This window comes from Eubalaena glacialis, chromosome 3 (assembly GCF_028564815.1).
Source record: "Eubalaena glacialis isolate mEubGla1 chromosome 3, mEubGla1.1.hap2.+ XY, whole genome shotgun sequence".
NCBI classification, from domain to species: domain Eukaryota; kingdom Metazoa; phylum Chordata; class Mammalia; order Artiodactyla; family Balaenidae; genus Eubalaena; species Eubalaena glacialis.
This window is the reverse complement of record NC_083718.1, coordinates 76,398,317-76,421,956: the sequence shown is the minus strand read 5'-3', so window position 1 is coordinate 76,421,956 and position 23,640 is coordinate 76,398,317. Positions and strand designations below refer to the sequence as shown.

General features: G+C 51.9%; 2 protein-coding genes across 3 annotated transcripts; both read right to left on the bottom strand.

Moving 5' to 3' along the window:
* Positions 1-12: 12 nt before the first annotated feature.
* Positions 13-6,462, bottom strand: B4GALT3 (beta-1,4-galactosyltransferase 3). Of its 2 annotated transcripts, XM_061183194.1 has the most exons (9): positions 6,387-6,462; positions 5,415-5,560; positions 4,828-5,097; positions 4,393-4,667; positions 3,626-3,861; positions 2,469-2,659; positions 2,238-2,360; positions 917-1,021; positions 13-782 (listed from the first exon to the last, which is right to left on the bottom strand). In XM_061183194.1, exons 4-9 carry the CDS (start codon positions 4,652-4,654, stop codon positions 509-511), a joined length of 1,191 nt encoding a protein of 396 aa, XP_061039177.1. In that variant the 5' UTR covers positions 4,655-4,667; positions 4,828-5,097; positions 5,415-5,560; positions 6,387-6,462; the 3' UTR covers positions 13-508. The 2 variants fall into 2 exon arrangements, with proteins under 2 accessions (XP_061039177.1, XP_061039176.1); XM_061183193.1 differs by lacking the exon at positions 4,828-5,097.
* A 7,972-nt stretch (positions 6,463-14,434) lies between these two features.
* On the bottom strand, positions 14,435-21,873 carry ADAMTS4 (ADAM metallopeptidase with thrombospondin type 1 motif 4). Its single transcript, XM_061183189.1, has 9 exons — positions 20,832-21,873; positions 19,401-19,724; positions 19,017-19,149; positions 18,287-18,457; positions 17,275-17,561; positions 16,981-17,167; positions 16,552-16,727; positions 15,454-15,629; positions 14,435-14,959 (listed from the first exon to the last, which is right to left on the bottom strand). Exons 1-9 carry the CDS (start codon positions 21,453-21,455, stop codon positions 14,533-14,535), a joined length of 2,505 nt encoding a protein of 834 aa, XP_061039172.1. The 5' UTR covers positions 21,456-21,873; the 3' UTR covers positions 14,435-14,532.
* Between the last annotated feature and the right edge of the window lie 1,767 nt (positions 21,874-23,640).

Sequence of the window (23,640 nt, the reverse complement as noted above, 5' to 3'; positions counted from 1 at the left end):
AGAAAGCAGGAGCAGAGGCAAGACAAAGTCCTTTATTAGAAAATATATCAAAATCCCAGCCCCCTGAGCAAGGTCCAGAAGAGGGAGCTACTCCAACACTGGCAGAAAGTACCCTGGGAGGGGCTTCCTTCAAACACACTTCCTGGGAACCATAAATAGAATAAATATTCACAGAGATCCCGGGAGAAGTCAGATCACTCTTCTCTCCATGGAAGAGGAAGGGATTTGGGGTCCAGCCCTGCTCTTACCCCATGGGCAGGGGACTCCTAGGAGTCATCACAGAAAATCATGACATCAAGGATTCACAGTCATAAGCCCTGGCTGGTGACCCTAGAAAGAGGGACCCCCAGGGCTAGAGGAGCCCAGCTCCAGTCCAGCAGTGAGGAGAGGCCCCTGCCCCCAGCACGGCAGTAGAGTTCATTTCCCCCACATCCCCTCTAAGAGCAGTGAGGAGCTGAGGGTGGGGAGAATACAACTCTTCGGATTCAGTTTCATGATTAAGGAGGAGTCAGTGTGAACCATGGGGAGCTGTGTGGTTGGCAGCAGGCAGAGGGTCAGGCCCAGCTGGGGGCCGGCGCTGCAGCATCTCCTGACGGAAGGCCTGGGAGGAACCAGGTGGGTAACGGGGACCAGAGGGAGTCTGAGGACCCCGAGGGTCAGTTCCAATGTCTGCTGTGATGTTGGTATAGAGAGGGCCCAGCTCTCGAGCCAGCAATCGGTATGTCAGTGAGTTCATCCCATCTTGAGTCCAGGAATTCCGGGTTCGGACCAGGAGGTCAAATCTGAGGATTAGAGATTGGAGACTTAAGATCTGGAAAGGAACAGCCAGGAATCTAGGAACCTTCAGGAACTGCCTGGCTAGGGTGCAGAATCCTGAGGATCCAGTAATAATTCCCAGGCGGCCCTCCCATCCTACCTGTGGGGATTTTCCTCGTTGCCCTTATCTCCTCGGTGCTTCACCATCTTATAGTGTCCCACAGATGTGGGGGGCCGAGAGATCTTCATCCCAGCCAGGCGTACCCTATGGGAAAAGTGAGGGCAACGTGGAGGGTCCAGAGCGGAAGAAAGCTGCTGACAGGTGAGCAAGAAGAGCTAAGGCTAGCAAGGACGGAATTGCACGTTTCTTTACACAAAGAACAGCTATTACTAACTAGGCAAAAAAAGTGCCAAGTACTGGAAGAGGAGAGAAAGTCAAACAGAAAGAAGGAAATGGCTGAAGAGAATGTAAAAGCTTGGATGTATCCAGATCCTCAGGGCCTACTGCCAGGCACCCTGGGGGCTTTAAACAATTGGCAGAGGTAAATTTGCACCTCCCACCTTTGTTTCCTAAATGGCTCCCAGGAGCTGCCCCTGCAGTCTGGAAAGGACCGGGAGAGGAGCCATTTTCTCAAAAAGGGAGGGCAAGGCTGGGAGTCACAGACCCAAGCTCAGCAGTTCTTATTTAGATGAGTAGCTGAGCTGCCTCAGCTCTGCCACACCCCCTACCCCCACCCACATTAAGAAAAGAGTGGAACCAAGTCATCAGGACCTGGAAAGAAACAAACTCCCACTCTGACACACAGAAGCAAGAAGTGAAGATAGCCTTGGAAGGTACTGAAAGAATACATACATTTAGAAATTGCTGGGTGCTTTACACACATACAGAAGACAAGAATTCATAGAGATGTCATTCCAGAGGACAAAGGGGGAGGAGAAGCAATGGGTCCAGCATATCAAGCCCAAATAGTCAAATGACAGATAGGAAATTGGGTTAGCTGAGACTGAAGGTCAAAATGTTTCACATGCTAAAAATAAGTTGGCATCATGCCAATGGCACAGGCTTTTTAAAAAAAAAAAAAAAAAAAAAAAGTGGTTCTGAGCTATGTGGAGCTGAGCCTCTCCTCTCCCAGCCCTGAAAGGAAGTGTGGTTTGGATGCAACCCTAGCAGAGGCAGGACTAAACTGTCTCTAGGCCCCTTTCCAGCTCTGGAATCCCGTGATACTATAGCCTACTGATCTTATCTTCTCTCCCAGGAACAGTACTAACCAGATCTAAGAGACCGAAGGATAACAGAATGGGGAGCAGCATGCAAAGCCTGACCTGGGTAGACCAGACTGAAAAGACTAAGGGAGAGGAATGGGCACAGTGCAGGACCAGGGAGCTAAAAGTTAGTGGTAAAGGGCTATGGCTAGGGGTGGTCTCAGAGGACAGTGATCCAGGCTGGGGTCAGGGAGGGAGGTGGTGGCAGGAAGTCTGACCTGGTAGCAATGTCATCATCCTCACCACCCCAGCCCCAGTATTCATTGGGGAAGCCATTCATCTTCAGGTACTGGTCAGGAGTGAGCGCCGAGACCCCTCCAAAGTACTGGGGGTACGGGAGGCTGGGGAGAGAAAGATCCTTGGATTCCACAAGTCTTCTGGGGGGCCATCCCTCCTTCTTCCACCGGGTGGTGGAATTCCTGCTTCCAGTACCCTCTCATGCCCTCTACCTGTATCCAAACTTGTTCATGGCAACAGCAACATGCCGGGGTCCTCGGTGGTCGCACACATACAGATTGTGGTCATTCTCTGGCAAGAGGTCCACATCATGCAAGAACAAGCAGTCCCATTCTTCATCACGCAGGGCCTCCCGCACCCCAACGTTCAGCAGCTTTGCCCTGTTAAATGTTCCATTTCCAGCCTGGAAGATAATGGCGGAGGACCAAACTAGGTCTATAGGTAGCATGGAGAAGAAGCATAAAAGTGAAAAGAGGGAAATCAAAGTGGGATATGGGACAAGGACAATGAAGAGAAAGACAACTTCTTTGTTTTTTCATTCAACAAAAAATTTTTTGAGCATCAGTATGTGCCTGACACTTACATGCTGCTATTTAGCATTTAATCCCGACAACAAACAAACCATGTGGAACAGGTGGTATATTAGTTATCACTCTTTGCCTCATTTTAGCAGGTTGGGTATCTTGCTCAAGGTCACATATGGAACAAGTGGCAGAACCCAGAATTTTAGCCCAAATCTATCCACTTCCAAATTCAAGAACGGAAAAATCATGGAAGATTATAGGACAGTGGGAATATCTTTAAGGAGAAGTATGGGACTAACACGTTGGCAGAGCAGTGCCAGCTGCTGCTTTCTTTTTATATATGTGTGTGTGTGTGTGTGTGTGTGTGTGTGTGTGTGTGTGTGTATATATATATATTTTTTTTTTTTTTGGGCTGCATTAGGTCTTTGTTGCTGCATGCAGGCTTTCTCTAGTTGCGGCAAGCGGGGGCTACTCTTTGTTGCGGTGGCTTCTCTTGTTGTGGAGCACGGGCTCTAGGCGCGCAGGCTCAGTAGTTGTGGCTCGTGGGCTCTAGAGTGCAGGCTCAGTAGTTGTGGCACACGGGCTTAGCTGCTCTGTGGCATGTGGGATCTTCCCGGACAGGGCTCGAACCTGTGTCCCCTGCACTGGCAGGCGGATTCTTAACCACTGCCCCACCAGGGAAGCCCCCTGCTTTCTCACATTCAACAGTTTGACCCTCTTTTTTTTTTTTTTTGTCTGACCCTCTTAAAATTATTTCAGGGATCCATTATATGAGAGTGGAGTGGAATTTGTTTGAGTCTTCCTTATAAGAAAGAAAATCAGAGGGGTATGGGAATTGGGGGTACCTGGTGGATGACATAGATGCCATAAGCAAGCTGCTGGCGCTGCAGGAACGGGTGCAGGTGGTAGAGCAGCAGGCGCAGGTGGTGCTCCCGGGCGCGATGGGGCACAATGATGGCTGTTCGGGACCGGGGCTCACACCCTGCAGGGTGGTACCGGCCCCCCGGTTCCACCCGGGGATTCCTCTCCACAATCTCTGCCAGTGATGGCACTGGGCTAAAGGACACGGACACGGGACCCACTGTTGGGAGGGAATGGCAAGGTCAGGGATTAGAAGGGCAAGAAGAATTGTCCCTGGTAGTCTGATTCTGGGGCTCAGCTCCCCCAAGGGCTTGCTCAGAAATCTCACAAAACCTTGAGTTCCCCATCACTGGGACAGCTTTGCACAGTCTGGAAAGTGAAGGCTCCTTACCTAGCCTACCTTCTTATTTAAGGGTTCCATAACTCTCCCCTGCCTCACAAGGTTAGAAGCTTACAGTCAGGGGATGGACAGAACAGATGGACTTCCAACTAACTCACTAAACTAGGAGTGGTCTACAAAAGAAGCAAGTCCTAGCCCGAGGCAAGAAGAGCCCATAAATGGGTTGTGGCTCAACCCAAGAGCCCAGTCGAAACTCCAAATTTAGAGTCCATTCTATCTCAACCTCAGCCTCCCTTCCAGTTACGTGACGCTCCTGTTCTAAGACCCACTCCTGCCATCCTATGCCTGTCCAAGCCTCCCTGTCCCCACACCTTGGCCTTGCCTTCACTTCTGCCTTCCTTCTGCACTCACCTAAGAGAGGAGATCGTTCTGGACAGTAGGGCAGACCTTGAGGAGCTGGGGGGCCCCCTGGGGCAACAGGGGCCCCAGGCAGGTGACTGAGGTTACTGTAGACATCATGGGGATGAGAGTAGTCAAATGTCGGCTCCTGCTCTCGGCCAAATAGAGCGCTGAGGCTTCGGAAGCCCCCCAGTGACAGGTACATCATGACAGCCAGCTGGGAGCCCACAAGCAGGGCCAGAGTGCAGGGTCGCTCCAGCAGCCTCCGCAGCATCCTGGGGTGTAGTCTGGAGAGGGAGAGAGGAGAGTGCTGGGGCAGGCAGGAAGAGAGCAAGCCAGCAGAAAGAGATCATTGGGCAGGGATGAAGGTGGTGCCAGTGGTAAAGAGGAAAAGAACAAAGTCACAGAAGGGAGCACACAGATGTATGGAAAGAAATAGAATGCTACCACTGGCGCAGTGGTTAAGAATCCGCCGGCCAATGCAGGGGACACGGGTTCGATCCCTGGTCCGGGAAGATCCCACATGCCACGGAGCAACTAAGCCTGTGTGCCACAACTACTGAGCCTGTGCTCTAGAGCCCGTGAGCCACAACTACTGAGCCCGCGTGCCGCAACTTCTGAAGCCCACGCGCCTAGAGCCCGTGCTCCACAATGAGAGAAGCCACTGCAATGAGAAGCCCGCGCACTGCAACGAAGAGTATCCCCCGCTCGCCGCAACTAGAGAAAGCCCGCGTGCAGCAACGAAGACCCAACACAGCCAAAAATAAAAAATAAATAAAATAAAAATTAAAAAAAACCAAAAAAACAAGAAAACGTTACCTTTAAAAAAAAAAAAAAAAGAATGCTACCACTAGCAGACCTACCACCTGTCACTTCCAGCCCAAGTTTCACTCTCCTCCACCCCTCCCTCAAACCACTCCCATCACCTACTATCAGTCCCCAAGAATGCTTACATCATTCATGTCCCAAGGCCATTTCAGAGCATTCTCTGGAGAACCTCCCTTCCAATTTTAGGGGGGTAGAGATAGACTCACCTAGGTTCAAGCTGTCTTCTTCAGGATCATGGGGACTCCACGGGGTCCCGGGGGAGCAGAGATGTGAGGCATTATATAAAATTGGAAATGTCACAGAGGACAGAGAAAGGCTCCATCCAGCACTCCAACAGCAATCTTAGGACCAGCTGAAACAGAAGTGGTCAAGGATAGCCAGCCACCCGCAGAGGGGCAGAGACGAGGATCAGGGTGAAGCCGGTTTCCCAGCTGGGGAAGGGAGGGAAAGTGGTTGGAGAGAAAAGGGGTGGAGCAGCAGATGCTAGGTCCCTGGCCTCTCCCCCATTACCCTCTAGTGTGTCAGATTTACTCTGTACTTAACCATCCTCCACCCCAGCAGGACCAACCTGTTTGGAGAGTGGGGACTGGGAAGCTATTGGAGATCTTACTTTCGCCAGGGGGGGAGGCAGTCTTAACAGGACTGTGGAGTGGCCTCAAGAGAACCCAGGGAGGCGGAGGAAACTGGCTCCTTTCCGTTCTTCACGTTTCTGGGAGCTAGCTCCGCAGGTGCAGGGAGCGTGACCACCTGGGAGCTGCATGCAAACAACCTCGGAACGCGGCGGGGAATAGGATGGGGGTAGCATCCCCTACCTTTTTCTACCTTTCCCCGGTCCTATCGGAGGTGGGGATCAGGGGTTATTGGTGAAATGAGATAGGGAGAGGGAGGGCTGGGCAGAACCTGTCAGAGGTACCTGGGCTAGCTCACCTAGAGGGGCGTGGTCAGCGCTCTGCAGGGGGTTACAGCCCAGTTCTTTCGGAGCACCCTCATCCCACCCCAATCTCCTCCTCCGTTTGCTCTACCTTGCGATGTGAGCCCACCGGCCTCTGTCCATACTTGCACTTACGTCCCCCTCCCTGCTCAAGGCTGTCTCCAGCCTTTACCCAAAACTTCTCACCTTCCCAATTTCCCGAACCTTTCTCCCGTGCCTCTCACCCCACCAGCCCCAGACCACACACCTGACCTTCTGCAGCCAGTCGTCACCATCACCCAGACAGCCGGACAGGTACCGCTGCCGCCATCTTGGAAGCGGGAGCTGCGGGGGCGGGGCCTCGCGTCACGGGGCGGGGCCTCGGGTGGAGCCGCCCTGGCCCCGCGAAGCGCAGGGTCTGAGCACCCCGCGGCCTGTAGGGCACGGGTGAAGCTACCGCGCAGGCTGCTCGGGGCTCGATTCCTCGGGGGAAGGCGCGGGGGCTCATCCCCACCGGACCGACTTCCAGCGGGATTTCATCCCCAACCCCTCACCCCTCACCCCTCACCCCTCACCCCCCACCCCTCACACTTGTGAAAACAGCAAGTCAAACCGGGACCTTTCTCGGGGCCAAGACGTACTGAGAGGCCGGTGCGTCGGAAGACCTCACTCTCGCCCCAAGTTGACCTGAGCCCCTTTCCGAGTGTGTCAGTGGCGCCCCCTTTAACCTAGTGCCACTTATTATCAAAATTATTTCTTGCTCAGGGTACATCGTTGCAGACTGCTCTGGCACATTTTTGTATCCCCAAGGTATCCCGCAGGCCTTGAAATAGAAACGGTTAATAAAACAAGGAAACGTTGAGTGTGGAGGGAAGGGCAGCGTCCGCTTTAATGGAAAAATGTGTTTCCCCAGATGTAAGAGTAAGATGGACGCTTCATTAATATGCAATATGTTTTATCTTGTGGCTTCTACTACCCCCTTAGCATATTGTGCTCCTTACAAGCAGATCATCACACTGAGGAAACTTAAATAACTCGCAGTGTCTGCCTCAAAAAGCTCATTTTCTTTCGTGCAGGGTCGGGGTGGGGATGGAGGGGGGCAGGGTAGTTGTACACAATATAGTGTGATAAATATGATAGCCTAAAAATTGCACCTCATTCACAAGTTGAAGTTTGGGAAAGGTTTCGCAGAAGTGATGGCTAATGGGAAACCTGAAGGACTTGTTTATAGCATGTCCTTCTGTTTCATAAGATTCCGTCTCCATGAAGCTATTTTACAATTCTGTGTAGGTTAACTGATCCACATGCAAATTCTGTCCTGTCTGAGAGAGTTTCAATTAACCCCCTACTCCCCTCCCCCCCGCATTGTGGGAAAAACAAAACAAAACAATTTTGCCTCTCATTTTCATATTTCTGTATTTCTGTTCTGTAAATGTCTGTTCTTTCTTTAGATTTTTTGTTTTTTTAACTAGTTATAACATCTGCTGGTTTCCTTATGAGTTAAATAAATCTTTAGCAGGTGTTCATTTTTATACGTGTATTGACAAAAACTCTCTCCTTGACCAAATTTTAGACAGGCTCCCCGAGCCCTCTTTTCTAATAGACCTCATCCTTGGGCCTGTAGCCGTTTTTAGCAAGAATCCTGCTAAGTCAGTTTAGCAAGAATCCCCTCACCCTTAATTTCTGATCACCCTGGCCTGCCTTTAGCAAGAATTCTAAGTTGGTTGAGCAAGAGTCTCCCTACTCTTGATGTAATTTTCCATCTACTGACTCATTTTGCTTATTGGCTGTAACTATCCACCTGTCCTTAACTATATTGAGAGTTGAACCCAATCTCTCTCTGATTGGGATAGCCTTGGCACCTATTGCAGTAGTCCTGAATAAAGTCTTTCTTACCATTTTAACAAGTGTCAGAATAATTTTTTCTTTAACAGCGTGAGAGTCATAATTTTACCCTTTTCTGAAAATTATCTTTTAACCGATGAATAGTGTTCTAGACACAGGAAACCATAGTGCAAAAGTCTGGAAATGAGGAAGAAATTAGGGAGTTGGGGAAATTAAAAAAATGGATCAGTAGGCTAAACGATAGAGTCAGGGGAATGGTGAAAGATGAAACTGAAGAGGTAAATAGGTGCCAGATAATGAAAGACTCCATAAACCACATTAAAAGAGATTGAGTTTTATCCTGTGGGCAAGAAGAAAGCCTTAAAGTGCTCTAAACAGAGAGTGCTACGATCAGAACTAGGAATTTTACTCTGGTGGAAATGTGGAGCATTATTGGAGTGGTCAAGACTGGAAGCAGGGACCTGTTAAGGAGGTTACCACAGCAATCCAGGAGTGAGATGAAACTCATGCAAAACAAGGTAATATCAGTGGGACTGGAAGGAAGAGGACACCTTTGAGAACTTTTAGGAGGCAAATAGGACTTGGTGATTGGCTGGATGTGTCAAGTCAGGGAGTTAGAAGACTCCAAGAGGACTCCCGGATATCTTTTTTTAAATTAATTAATTAATTGATTGATTGATTGATTGATTAATTTGGCTGTGCCTGGTCTTAGTTGTGGCATGTGGGATCTAGTTCCCTGACCAGGGATAGAACCTGGGCCCCTTGCATTGCGACCGCAGAGTCTTAACCATTGGACCACCAGGGAGGTCTCGACTCCCAGATTTCTAATGTGGACCATTGGGTGGATGGTGGCGACATTTAATAAGAAACAAAACTTAGAAGAGGCACATTTGGGGGAAACAGTGGAGATGACAAGTTAAACTTTGGAACTCATGAGTTTGAGGTGCCTATGGAGGCTCAGAATTAGATAATACTGGATTTGCATACAACGGCAGCTTTGAAACCCACTGGCTGTGTGATGTTCAGCAATACACTCTCTGGGTTTCATCCACACAGTGAACCCATCTTAAGTGGTTTTGTGATAATTAGTGAGAATTATGGAAAAGGGCCAGCAGACAGCAGATATTCAATACATCTGATTTTGAGCACCAAGTGAGAGCCAAGTAAAAGCCCTCATTTTTTTAAAAAAGATCTCACTGTGTAGTGGAAAAGACAGACATACAGAAAATTGAAATGTAGTTCTTCTAGAGGACCCTTCCTCAGCCTCTGCTCGTCCACGGTGTCCTACTCTTGTAAAACTGACCTTCACCTTCTTATCCCTCCTATCTACCATCTTCTGATAACTCCTCTACATTCATTTGCAAGCTCCCTGTTTTCAAGAACCTTCATCTCTACTCCTTTTCACCCTGGCCACATCCTGGGCTTAGTCATCCGCTAGAATTGCTAGTTTCTGAAACTTTAAATTCTAATATGCTGGTTTCCACCACAACATCCTATCTTTCTGTATTCTGAATAAATCCTGGGGCCCCTAGAGGCCCAGTCATGACACACAACATAACAGAAGAAACCCAGTCTAGTAATAAAAAAACTAATTTAACGTAATTTAAATCTCTACTTAGTTTCTCAAGGAAACATCAGAGGCATGGGGGAGGGGAGAGCGAAGCAGGAGCACATTTTAATACACAGCTCAATGTCTTTAAAGTCCTCTCTCCCCCACTTAACATTTTCTACCGAGATGGTAGCTTCTCCCCAAAACTACGCCTTCCAACTCGACTCAGTTGCTTACAGTATTATCCACCAGCTTCAAGTCTGTTCACTTTACTTTGATTTTGCATAACAGAGCAGAGCCTGGGAGCTGACCTAGCAAGCAGAAGTTCTTTTTTCTTCCACCACTACCCTACTCTCCAAAAGCCCTTATAGCTTACTTCTAGAAGGGGAGGCAGGCACCTCCTCCAGGAACACTTCCTTGACCCCATATTCTATGCCCCTCTTCTATCATGGCACCTATCACACAGGTCTGGAATCTTTGTCTTACCTGACTTTCTTAGCCACCAGACTATGAACTCTCTGAGGACAGAGACCATGTCTTCCTTTTTATTATCCCCTGAAAGTAACCTAGAACTTTTGGCACAAATTCTACAAAATAGCCCATTTTAGATCTGACCTAGAAAGTTCCTTGGTATACTTATTTTCTCATGCTAATGCAGGAGTGGGAAGGGAAGAGGGAATGGAAGAGATTTGAGGGGAAGAGAATCAGCATGTATTGACACTTACTAGAAGCCACACACAGGGTCAAGCATTTACATCATTATATTCTTAAGTTCTGACAACCTCTCCATAACGCAGGTGGTAATATACCCATTTTACAGATAAAGAAACTGAGGCTCACAGAGATCAAGTAATTTAAGATCATGCCATTACATCTTGGCTCTTGCAAAGCTTAGATTCAGTCTGACTCCAAAAATCTGTGTCCTTTCCAGACACTGTGAGAGAATGATCTGATTCTAGTTTATAACATAATGGCTTATTTATTGAACAAATAAGTGGGGTGAACAATTCATTCTCACTGGGGAATTAGGTCAATTAATATATTTTCTCTGACCCATTTTCAGGCCCCAGTTCTCACATTTTCAGCTTCTCAATGCTTATTTGCATCTACATTATCAAGAGAATGTGCTAATGTATCTCTATGGAGTTGGACATGTGTATGTCAATGTGTGTCACTGTTTGTGTATTTGTTTATTACTGGGTTTGTAGGGCCTGTTATTGGTTACCCAAAGATTGTGAGGGATGCCTTCAATCTATACTTCCTCCCCTCCCTTTCCTTCCTAAAGCTACTTAAGTACTCTGGGCCTGTCCCCATATAAGGTCCTATCTGAGGAAGTTGTTCGGTATTGTTGTTCCCCCCCTCCCCTCATCTGCTTCTTTCTGAGCATTTTTAGAACTGGTGGTTTCCCGCAGCTGTCAGCTGGTTACTCTTGCTGCCAATGATTTTAGCTTGCCCCCAGCGACAGTCAATGGGGAAGGTGTTCAACTGGTTCAGAAGCATCCTCCGAGCCAATAAAATGTTACCACATTAAGTTCTACTTTCTTCCCCCTTCCTCCCCCACAAGTCCTGACCAATGGGATGCTGGTTTTGTCAATTACTATCAATCTGGTATTTTAGAAAACAAAACACTGTAATACCGTATGGAGATTATAAAGAAGTGGAGCCAGAGATGGAGTAGAAATGTAACCGAGTAGTTGCTCCCACGGCACCCCTCAGGAATGCTGGCTCTCCCACCCCCACCACACAAACAGGGGTTGGACAAATGCCCAGATTTCCTCCGCTCTAATCACTGAAGTCGAGAATCTCAGGGACAGAAAGAACTTAAAGAAACTGGCCCAACTCACAGTTATTGCTTCGACCTCTTCCCCCACCTTGAACACACAGGCACACTTGCCATCCCATAAAATAGTTGTCCATCTCTCCTTGAACTTCTGCAGGGACGGGGCTCTCTCAGCAGTCACCTAGTCTTCTTCCTCCAGCTCATCACCATTCTTTTTCCCTTAAGGACCAGATACTTGAACTGTCTCCATACCTTCTTCCTTCCTGTTATTCCTGTTTCTCCTCCTGCTTGTACACCCACACCCCAGCTCAGGCCCATGAAGGCAATAAGTGGGCCGACTGAGGAGTCAGAGCTCATCTTGGCTCTTTGAGGGAGGTATGCCCTCCCCACATCCATAGCAAGAACTTGTTCACTCCTGACATCAGGATATTAGGCAGTCTACAGCCTGGGTCTGGGAAGGGTGGTATGGGCGAGAACATTCCAGGAAGGGGTGAGGCCTTGCTAGGGATTTAGGGCCAGGATACCCATCAATTCTCTTTGAGGAGCAGCTCTCTCTTCTCTTCTCTTTCACTGTATGCCTCCCCGCCCCCCCCCCCACCCCACCCAATCACACAGGTGGCCTCTAAACTCAGTAACTTTCCGGAAAAAACTGCTTCATGGCAGTCAGAAGCCTACTCAGTGAGTAAAGGGCTTTCTCTTAAAATAATGGATAGAAGTGATTTATTACCGTCGGCACTAAAGAAACGTAAGAAGGGCTATCATGATTACCTGTTCCTCAAGGTCCAGCCCAAGACTCACCCTCCTTAACCCTCATAGCCCATTAAGCCCAGGCATCAATCTCTGTACAGGTCAATTTGCCCTTATCATACAGTTCTTTGTACCATCCAATATTTCTCTTTGTGGAGGTATAGTACAGAACCTTCCCCCAGATTGCAGTGAGCATCTTTATTTGTGTATGGTTTGCATTTGTACTTTACATCTACTTAGCACAGAACTCTGCTTATTGTACCATCAGCTCATAGTATTAAGGTCTGTCTATAAACATGTTATTGGTGGTCCAATTTTGCTAATCAGATGAAATAGTTGAAGATTGCTCTGGCCTTGTCCCACTCTCTTGTTTCTCCCTCCTCTAGCCTGGTTGGTAGGAGGACAGGAGGAAGGGCCTGGGCTCAAGCACAGCAGTGGGGGCCATGCATATGGAAGAAAAGAGGCCGAGCAGAGTAGGGGGCTGCCCTGTTCCCAGTGCTGCCAAGGGAGTAAGTGCCATGCTTGGTGGTACAAAGTCCAGGGCACTGTGTAAGGCGCTGCCTCGTACAGAACTTGAGCAGCGAAGCCCAGCCCCAGTGAGCAGAGTGCACACAACTGCTACACTCTCCATGGCTTGCCTTAATCCCCTAGTCCCAGCACTATATCCCGAGCAGTATTGGGCAGCCCAGCTAAGAGCTACTATGGCAGAGTGAAGCACCCCTAGTTCCCCCGTTTCCCCCTGTTCTACTCCCTCCTCAGGGTCTTCTTTACCTATAGTTCCTCCCTCACCTCCACATTCAGCCCTTCTCCGATCCCTAGCAGTCCTGCTACTACCAGGCAAGACTCTAAATTCTTGCAGGGTCCACCTGCCACCCTTTTCCAACCCTGTTCCCTTAAGCAAAGTCACCTGCTCAGAAGGAAAAGTAGAACTGATTTCCGCCACCACTTAACACCTGGCTCCCCCTCACCTCAGCTCCCTCTCCATGCCTTTTTTTTGCCCTCCTATCCCCTACTCCTCTTAATAAATTCCATTCTAACATCACATCTTCAAAGAAGTCTGCTGGGTTTACACTGGTTGATTCTGCGGACCCTGTACCAGTCACTCAGTAGTCATAAGGATAACCTCTCACATGGGTGCAGCCTTCACTATTTTCTCACATGGGTACAGCCTTCACTATTTTGAAAATATTGTAACATTTGTTCAGAACAACCCTGTGGGAACAGGTATTTTTTAGCCCCATTACACACATGAGCAACCTAAGGCTCAGCATCCGTGACTTACCCACCACTACCAGCTAGGAAGATGCTGAACCCCAAATTAGATTCAGACCCATGGGCTCCCGCTCCAGTGCTCTTTCTATAACAGCTCCCCCCAACCCCCTCAACTAGCGCTCTCATTACTAAGCGCTTGTTTGTTTTGACGGTAGTCGTTCTAGTTATCTTTCACATTCGTGTTCTTGTCAATTGTGCTTGTAGCCAAGTGTTTATTATGCCTCCATGTGGTTGGGAGCCTCCAGAGATCAGGGACAGAACTGTCCTTTCTCTGACAGTCCTTCAGAATCCAGGCTCTGCCAACCAAAGGAATTGGGCCTGGGGAGAAGGGCAGGCACCACTGATGCAGATCTTTGCCACCTTCAAATGCACTGCAGACTCCATGGACAGCGGAGCCGAGGACGGTAAGGTGGTGATAATAATAACTGACAGCAGCTGACATTTGTTGAGCACTTACCAAGTGCTAGGCATTATGCTAGTTCTTTATTTACATTAATCCTTATAACAAATTTCCAAGGGAGGTATTATTATTGTCAAATGAGGAAACTAGTGTTCAGAGATGTGGAGCCAGGGTGCAACCCACATCTGTCTGACTCCAAAAGGAGTACATAAATAGCAGAATTCAATTTATATTTAAAAATATGATAATCCCTTACTCCCTGAAGGCCTATCCTACCCTTGACTCTTCCTTTCCCAGAAAATAAAATTCAGGGAGAGGAAAGCTGGGCAGGAGGAACCTCATACACACACACAAACACACACACATCTTCTCACACACACACACACACACACACACACAGATCACTTACGCCTATCACCACCACCCTGGATTTCCTAGACAGGGTGAGGGCTATGAGGGCAGGGGGTCAGTTTCCCCAGGACCCTGGCCCTCATCCCCTTCCCTGGTGCTAAATAAAAGTGAATAAATACTAAATAAATACAACCGGGGTCTACTCTGCCTTCCCCCTCCCTCCTGTGACCAGCAGGGCAGAGGGGGCAGTTTAGATAGGGGACTATCTCCCAGCCCCTTCCATCCACCAGCCATCCAGGGCAGGAAACCCGGGCAGGGCCAGCCTGCTCGGTAGGGCAGAGAGGAGGGGCGGGCTCACCTCACAGCCCCTCCCCCACTGTCTCTCGGTGCGAGGCAGCTGCCGAGCCCCCTCATTCTCCCAGCCAAGTCCGAGGCCCCGGTGCCCAGAAAGGGCAGCCGGGACGGTGAGGTTATTTCCTGCCCGCCCAGGAGCGCCGCCGGAGGATCTCCAGAATCTGGGCCTTGCGGTGCAGCCAGTCCTGGGGAGGGGGGCGTGGCGTTGAAGGGGCTGGCCAGGGCACGAAGAAGCTGTAGCGGAGGCGTATGTTCTGGGGGTTGCCAGCCACCAGGACCTGCAGCGTTAAGGGCTGAGCCAGGGGCCCGTGGCCGGACAGTGTCTCCGAGGCTGCAGTGGCCCCGCTGTAGCGCAAGCTGACTGCCCCGGGCAGGACCACGTCTGTGGGGGAGGGTATCAGCGTGTATTCACCATTGAGGGCATAGGAGCCATCGGGGAGCTTCAGGGCCAGGTAGAGGCTCCGGACACCAGGGGTACCCTGCTGCCGGACCAGGATGTGGGTGGCCCCTGCGGGGATGGTGACCACATTGTTGTATCCGTACCTGTGTGCAAGGAGTAGAGGAGAACTCAGCATCTTCCTGAATCCTCTCAGCCTTTCTGAGCTGTGTTTGTATGATTGTATGTGTGTAGAAGGTTGTCTCACCAGACCTACGTGAGCTGTCCAGCCTAGATCTGAGCTACATGCAAATGTGCCCACCTTCCTCTTCTCTCTGGGCCTTTACACTTGCTGCCCCCTTACTTAGGTACCCATCTAAGCCCCGCCTCCTTGGTGCCTGTGCAATTCCTATTCTTCCTCCAGAAGGGAGGTCACCTCCTGGGAAGCCTTCCCTGATGCCCACAAGTGCCCTCACAGCAGCCCAGGCTGACCCTTTGAGCAGGTGGGACACTGCGTTGTAACTGCGTACTCGTCTGTCTCCCCTACTAGACTGTACGTCAGCTCTTTGAGAGGAGAAGCAGTGTTGAGTTCACCTCTGTATCCCCAGGGCCCAGAACAGCGTCCCGGAAGGTGGGAGGAGGAAATAAACAGTGAATGAACCTGAATTTTCTGAAGGAGCCAGACTGCTTGCTGCAGCTAGAACCATCACCACCGCACACCATGCACTTGTCAAATTTCTTTTTGGAGCCAATGACGCGGTCACAGCCGGCATGGATGCAGCGGCCCTGGACGCAGACTGAGGAGCTGTCTGGGGAACAGGGGGTCCCATCTACCACCTGAGGAGAAGAGAGGGAGTGATGAAAGGGTCTTCCTTAGTCAAAACGGGTTGGTAAGGCGAACAAGACCCATATCCCATCAGGGAGGGGATGCCAGAAAGGTTGGGTGGGGGAGGGGATGTGGATGGAGTGTGGAGGGAACCCCAGCCACTGTAAGGGATGATAATCATAAAAGCCACCATTTTCAGAGCACTCACTATGAATTAGGCACTGTGCTAAGTGCTATATAAATCTCACAACCACTATTTGAGGTTTGTAGAGATGGAACACTGAGGTTTAGAAAGATTAGGAGCTTGCCCAAAGGTTACACAGCTGGCAAGCAGAGAAGCCAACACGGGAATTGCAGGTCTGAGTCCCAACACCAAGCCCTAAATCTTGGTGGTACCGTCCCAGCTGGACACTAGAGGGCAGTCAACCTGCAGGCATTTCCCCCAGAACAGGGGTGAAGGATGCAAAACTGCTAGGCTTGTTTTTCCTTCTTCAGCCTCAACCCAGGGCCCTATCACAGAGAGGGGGTGCAGGGACATCGCTGTCTCCAGGAGGCCTGTCCAGTGAGGGACTGGCCATCCATGAGCTCAATGAGGCCACCACTGTAATTTGCCAGAGGAGCCCATGGGAAGGGGGCAGAGAAGTGCCCAAAAGTCCACACACTTCCATTCTCACAAAATGAGCACTGGAAGATGGGAGAGAGAGAGGGAAAGAAACCAAGGGAAATGGGATAGGCTAGGGCTGCCTGCTTGGCAACTTATCCAGAGTCCAGGGCTAGTTTTCTAAATACCCACGGACAGAGAAGTCTGAGTGGACCCCTGGGCTGTGGGAACGCCAGCAATAGTGCTGTTTGGGATCTCTGCCATCAGAAAGTAGAGGGCGGCTTGGGCAGTGTGTGAGCTTAGACAGGGCCCTGGGGCATCCTGGTCCTCACCCGTGGCTCCAGCACATAGTAGTAGCCCAGTGCCCGGGCCTGGCAGGTGAGTTTGCACTGGTCCCGGGGCGCCACACCTGTGTAGCGAGGAACCCAGTCCATGGGCCCTGGGAAGTTCTTGAAGAGGTCAGTGCGGTGGTTGTAGGCAGAACACTGCTCTTCACGGAAGGTCAGTGCTGTAGGGTTAAAATGGACAGTCAGAGCCCCTCTCTCCTCACGCTGCCCCACCAGCCCCTCCATCTAGCCTCTCAGACCTCCAGACAGCATGGCAGCTCTCTCCCCCACAGACTACCTGTCACTTTCCTGAAGGGTAAAGTCACTCCCCTCAACAGCAGGGACAGTCAACACCTCCTTGGTCCCTGAACTCAAGGGACAGCCCTTTCTGTCCTACCAATCCCTCCCAAGGCTCCCATCCCTCCCACTCCTCACCTGAGCCAGTTGGGCAGTCCTGGGTATTGCAGGAACGAAAGCGGGTATGGCGGCCCTCACAGTACTTGCCACCATTCCGGGGGATGGGCCGTGTGCAGTCCCGGGAAGAGAACTGGACACCACCTCCACAGCTCCGAGAGCAGTCACCCCATGATCCCCAGGGGCCCCAGCCACCAGCCTGTGGGATCTGCAGAAGGACAGAATGGAAGAGTGGGATAAATACACTCTCTTGGGCTCAGGGCTACCCCCTACTCCCCCAGGCCCTCTGCCCCTCCCCTGCCCTTGGGATCTCACATTGAAGTCCTGGAGCTGGTCCACGTGGAGGCAGCGGCCACCCATACAGGCCTGTGCGGGCCCACAGGGGGTACCATCAGCCCAGGGTGAATGCTTGGTCTGGCACATGGAGTGGCCATTGAGATGGCCAGAGCACCAGAGGGCAGCACAGGGCGGCGGCAGCTGCGGACAATGGCGTGAGTCAGGCCCAAAGGTCAGCTGGCACTGGCGGTCAGCATCATAGTCCTTGCCGGGGAAAGTCACAGGCAGGTGCAGGGGAGCCTCTGGCTTGTCTAAGAGACACTGCCCTGGGAAAAGAGGCAGGGGTATGAAGTCAGTAGGTTGAAGGGGTGCCAGCCTTGGGCTCCCCAGGGCCTGATAGATCCTAAAATCCAAATTCTAGGACTGGAAGAAGCTTTAAATAGCAGCTAAATTTATTCAATGCTTATTATGTGATGAACATTGGCTAAATGCTTGACCAACAGTATCGTGTTTAATCATGGCCAAAGCCTATGAGGTAGTTACCATTATTATGCATATTTTACAGATCAGCTACACAGAAGTGAGGTAACTTACAGTCACACATCTACACACATCTAAAGAACAGGATCAGGATAGGAACTCAAAGCACTAGATCTTCCTACCTGTTCTAACCAGCTACAGAATTCTTGAGTCTGCTTCTCATCAACATCCCTGCCCAATCATAGTCATACTGCTAGGCATGCACGCCTCAAGTGACAAGGCAGTCACCTCCTTTCACAACTAGCCCCTTCCAGTGTTGGATAGTTGTGGCCCTTAGAAGGTCAGTTCTAATTCTGTTGAGCCAAAACTTGCCTCTTGTAGCTGTGCTATTTATTCTGAGAGGAAGTGGGAGCCACACAAAGGCAGCAGCATTTCTCACCCCATCCCACACTGCAGAGGAGGCACATTGGAAGGAGTCAATTTGGCCCATGTGAAATGCAGCAGAAGAGAAAGTACAGTGGGGGGCAGGAACTGGGTCCTGCACAGGGAAAGGGGAGTGCCATCTGCTTACCATAGCCATTGTCCAGGAAGTCAGTGATGAAGCGGGCACTGCAGGGGGACCAGGGCTCCTCGGGATCCACGTGAGCCATCACAGGAGCCATGACATGGCGGGAGGTACTCCCAGGCCCATTCAGACCAACACATGGCTTTGAGTTGTCATGGAGCATGTTGAAGACATGGCCTGTGGGAGCAGAGGCCCTGTTAGGGTCCAAGGGTCTCATCCCTGTGCCCTCAGGGGGTTGCAGGCCCATCATAAGCCTGGGTGCAGCTATGGATGGTCAGATCCATTCCCCATCCCAACTTGCCCCCAATCTCTTTCTGGTGCTCCAAGGGCTTCTCAATATGTAGCCCCCCTTGCTCTGTCTCCCCTCTCCCCATGATACACTCAGGACCCCTCCCTACCCACTTTTCCTTATAGCCAACATTCCCAACCCTGATTCCATCCACTCTATCACTGACTCTTGTGAATAATCTCTCTCAGAACTGTGCCACCTCCCCTCCAAACACACACACACAGTTCACAGTAGATTTCTACACACTATCTCATTTAATAGAAAAATCTAAATGTTTGTCTACATCCGGAGCAGAGAAGGGTAATGGCCCTGGACCTAGGCCTGGGGAAAAGGAAGAAACACCTTGTGACCTACATTTGTACCCCGGTGAGCTCACTGTCCCCTCACCTCACCCCTGATAGCTCTCTCACTCATCACAGGTGCCCCATGACCCCACCCCCACCTTACCCAGTTCATGAGCAGCAGTGAAGGCTGATTGGAGCCCATCATCCTCCACGATAGCACAGCTCCGAGCTGGGTCACACACAGTGCCCACATCAGCCATGCCTAGAGTGTCACAAGTAGAGACCCCACACAGGTCCTGTGGAGAGGGAGATCAGAGACAATACATGAGGAACCAAGACACCAGCGTCCATTGAGCTGAGATCCAGATTAGTGGAGAACTGGGCACTGCGTATCCAGCACCGTCAGGGCCCAGATAGCACTGGCAGTGTGGCTGGGGCCAGGCACCAGGTTGAACAACTCCAGGGGCACCATTTACATCACAGTCTGTGCAGTGGTGCTTCTTGGAGTTGTGCAGTGCATGGCCTGAGGTGCTGATTGGGGCCTCACCTGACGGGTAAACAGAATGGCTGTGTCAAAGTGGTCAGGGTCCGAGTCCTCGGGGGTGTTGAGTCCTCGCTGCCAGGCACAGAAGCTGCGCAGGGTCTGGGCGGCACTGGGCCCTACTTGGGGCCCTTCCTCACCTGGCCCCAGAATCACTAGCCGAGTCACCACCAAGCTGACAGGGTTGCGGATGCTTGGGTGCTTGAAGGCCTTGGCCGCTGCTGCCATGACCGTCAGCAGGTAGCGCTTTAGCCCACCACCGTGAAATGCCGCCATCTTGTCATCTGCCACCACCAGGGTCTCCACAAATCTACTCAGTGAAGCAAAGCGCTGGAGAGGAAAAAAGGGGAGGAGGATCCTGAAATAGCCTCCCAGACCCATGGATCACTTCTCCCCTCCCTCACTTCCTGGGTCTGGAACTCAGCAGAGGCAGCTGGGCCACATACATCCCACGGGATTCCTGATGGGTCTTGGTGGGGCCTCCCCCCCAACTCCAAATCCCAGGGCTTTTGTGGTAACGCTGAGAAATCATCTGCTGGTTCTGAGAAGGGGAGGGGATGGGGATGCCACGTCCCAGGGCTATGTGGGCCCAAGAGGTGAAAAGCAGCTGGGACTGCCTCTGGGAGGGACTTTGGGGTCCCCCAGGCCTGAGTGTGTCTAGGGCTGCAGGACTGGGGCTAGAGGGCTGGGCTGCAACGTGTCTGCCCTGTGTGGTTGGAGGAACAATTCAGTCAGCAGCTAGGGCCAGGGCCAGATCTCAGCGTGGCGGGTGTGGAGGGAGCGTCTGGTCTGGATTAAAGCTAGAGAGGGAGGGAGGAAGGAAGGGAAGAAGGGGGGAGACTGGGAGTGGGAGGGAGGAAAGGACGGAGCCTCAGGCAGCCTTGCAGTCAGTCCGCAATGTGGGAAGGGGACGGACCAGAAGGGGGTTCAGGATGCCTTTCCTCCCCGGTCCACTCCTGCCCTAGTTTGCAGTTTGCCAGAACAATTTTGAAGACAGCATCAGAAGCCAGAGGCCAATCTCTCGGGCCTCAAACCTCACTCCTTTAGCTGGTGGTGAAAATCAAATTTGGGGCCCAGAAAAGAGTCAAGGCCAAGGGGCTATCAGGAGGGCCTCATTGTTGGGGATGGTGCCAGTAGGATGCCATAGCCAGGCAGGGTCGGGGTGGGGAGGGAGAGCGGTCATTCCCAGCACAGAGTCTCTGACCCACCTCTGGGAACCCCCTTGGGATCAGCGGTCTGGCTAGGAGAAGGGTTGGGGCAGGGAAAAGCCAGAGCCTTCCCAGGAAAGGAGGCCAGTGGAAAGAGAAAAGGCAGGCAGAAGGGAGGGAGGCAGCAGACTGGCCAGAAGTGGAAGTGGGTGGAGAGAAGGTGAATAGGGGTCAGTAGGACAGACATGGCAGGAGGACACTGCAGGACACAGACTCCAGGGCTGCCTACCTTGGCTCTTCGTGGGCTGGAACTGGGGTTCCCGGGAGGAGCCTGGACATTGCAAATGGGGCCCTGGCCGCTGGCAGGACTCTTCCGGCGTAGGATGTGAGCCCCAGGCCCACCAGCAGAGTTAGGGGTGCCTCCTTCCAGGGGCTGGATGTGGAGTTCGGTCCCTCGATACTGCAGCACCCCTAACAGAGCTCCCCCATCCCAGTGCAGAGATGCCACCGACTCCGGATCTCCGTTGATGGTGCCAGTGAGGTAGGTGCCCGGCTCTGCCCCGCCCAGGAGCTCAGGCGCCCGGCCCAGGTATTGCACCGTCAGCCCCTCCACCCGCACGCCGGGGTCCTGCTCCAGCTCTAGTAGCAGCATCTCCCCAAAGGCCGGCAAGCGGTATAACAGCCTGGCAGGGGTGCCCAAACCAGGCAGGACGCTGTCGTTGAGCTTCTCTGGAAACACGATCTCCTCCTCCCGGGGGAGGGGGCTGGCCGGCCAGGCTGAGGGCAGAAGGGAGGCCAGCAGCAGCAGAAGCGGCCCGGAGACGGGCACGGTGGGGAGCAGCAGGCGGGGTTGGATTCCCCACAGGCAGCACTCCGCCAAGCCCCTCCCGGGATGCGAGTCTGTCCGGGACATGGCACTGGTGCTGAAGCTGGGAGGGACTGAGGCCGTCTGGGCACCAAGTCCTCCCCGCCCTGGCTTTGGAAAGCTCCTCTCTGCAACCTGGGGGCTCGGACCCCTGCCAGGGTCAGAGGCAGAATTTTCAGAGGGTCTGGGGACCTTCAGAGGAGATGGAGAAAACTTGGCCCTTAGGCTTAGGAGAGGTGCCTAGTGGTCTGGTTCCTCCAAACTCTCCTCCCACACCCTCCTCTCCTGGATCTTTGTTTCTCCCTGCCTGTGTCTTCTGCAGCTTCTCTGGCCTCTCCCTTTGCACTCCTTCAGACTCTGTCTGGCTTCGCTTCTGTGCCTGTCCTCTCTCTGCCTCCTTCCGCCGTGCCTTTGTTTCTGTCTTTCTCCTCCTCTCTCTCCCGTGTCTATGTGTCTGTGGGTCTCCCTGTGAGTTCTTCCCAGCCTTTCTCCGCGCCAGCTCTTTTAAGCATCCTGAGTCACTACGATTGGCTGAGCTATAAGCCATTCAGCCAGGAGCTCTGGTGGTAGGACTCAGATGGGTGTTTCATTGCTTCCCAAAAATCTAGTTTTTGTTTTCCTTTAAAAAAAAATGGGACTTGCCCAGGGGAGGGGAATCTCTAGCAGCCGGATGGATCATAGGCACTGGGCCAGCTGATGACATAGCCTTTTCCCAAACCCCACAGTCGGCTCTCAGCTGTCTCTTTCCCTTTTTGGTGGGACAGAGCCCCAGGAGGGGTAGGAAGTCAGAGAAAGGCCCTGGAAAACACGCGAAGAAAGGACCATGGTCCCAGGAGAATTCTAGCTTCCACTGTCTAACCTGGCACATCCTCCCTTTTCTCAGGGATCCCTCATGATGCCCCTAGAGGCTGGTTTCCAGGGCCGAGGGAACTGAGTGAGCTGCCAGGGAAAGAGGGTGGGGAACAGGTAAGGAAGCATCAAGAGGGCAGAACAAAGAAAGGAGGTGGCTTGACACTGCTCAGGATGGGACCAAGCAGCTGGAGAGAGTACAGGAGGCAGGGAGAAGGGGCAGGCAAGGAGACAGTGATCAGGCAGTGTACTGCCTAAAGGTAGGATATGAGTCTGCTTAGAATGGGCACATGGAGCCGGCAGAGGACAAGGCAGGAGGGGTTAACGACTCTTTCTTTTATAGAAGGAAGATCTAGGGTGGCACCTCCTCTTCCCTAACGTCTCTTCTCTCCCTCAGGATCCCCTTTCCTGAATTACCATTCCCCGCCCCCTCAGAAGCCCAGACAGCCATTCTGCCTCCAGCCTCCATTCCCCCCAGAGCTCCCCCTCCCCACTTCCTGACTCCCCATTTCCCTGGCCCAGCTCCCAGTAGCTTCCCCCAGGCTCTTGGCCCTGCTCCTACCCACTCCCAACTGCCCTAAACCCTCCCCCAGCCTCAAGTCAGCCAGCCCCCAGCACAGGAAAGACATGCTCTCTCAGGAACCCAGAAGTACCCTATGTCAATCCCTCACAGGGAATCCCCACCTGGTTCCCCTTTTCGGCCCCACCTTGTCCTAAGAACCCAGTGGTTCCTGGAATATCTAGTAATCTTTTATTTCTCATTCCCCATGGGACAGGGAGAGGGTGGTTGCAGCATTGTGTGTACAGGAAAATTAGGGAACTGAGAGAAACAGGAACCCAGTGCCTGGGATGGAGAGAGTGCTTGGGGAGGAAGAGGTAATGTTAGGGAAAGGAAGCAAAATGATTCCCTTGGCTTGGGACTGGAGAGAACTCAGCAAAGAAGTCTTGGGGGTGGATTCTCAAGACAAGGAAGGAAAGGGTTCAGAAGTAGGGGCAATTTCTGCTCACCCCATGCTATGGCCACTCCTTTCCCCAGGATATCCCCAGGAAGGAGAGTACAGTCAGCACTTTCCTTTCCCAGAGGCAGACCACCTGCCCCTGCCCCCATTCCTCTATTCACTCTCTGCCTAGTCACCTCCTGTCCTCCACATCCCATCCGCCAGAATACTTCCTTTTCCACTCCCTTCCTGCTCAGGTTGCTAATACCTGCCCTGGTGACCATCACTTCCTGTAACACCCACCCCCTTCTGACTGCAGGACCCACCACATGCTCTGACCCTGGTCCTAAGTGGAGGGGGTTGGTGCTGCAGGAGTCAGACAAAGGATGGGAGACCAGAAGGGGCAGGGGCAAGAGGAGCTATCACCAGAGGACTCTTACTGCCCC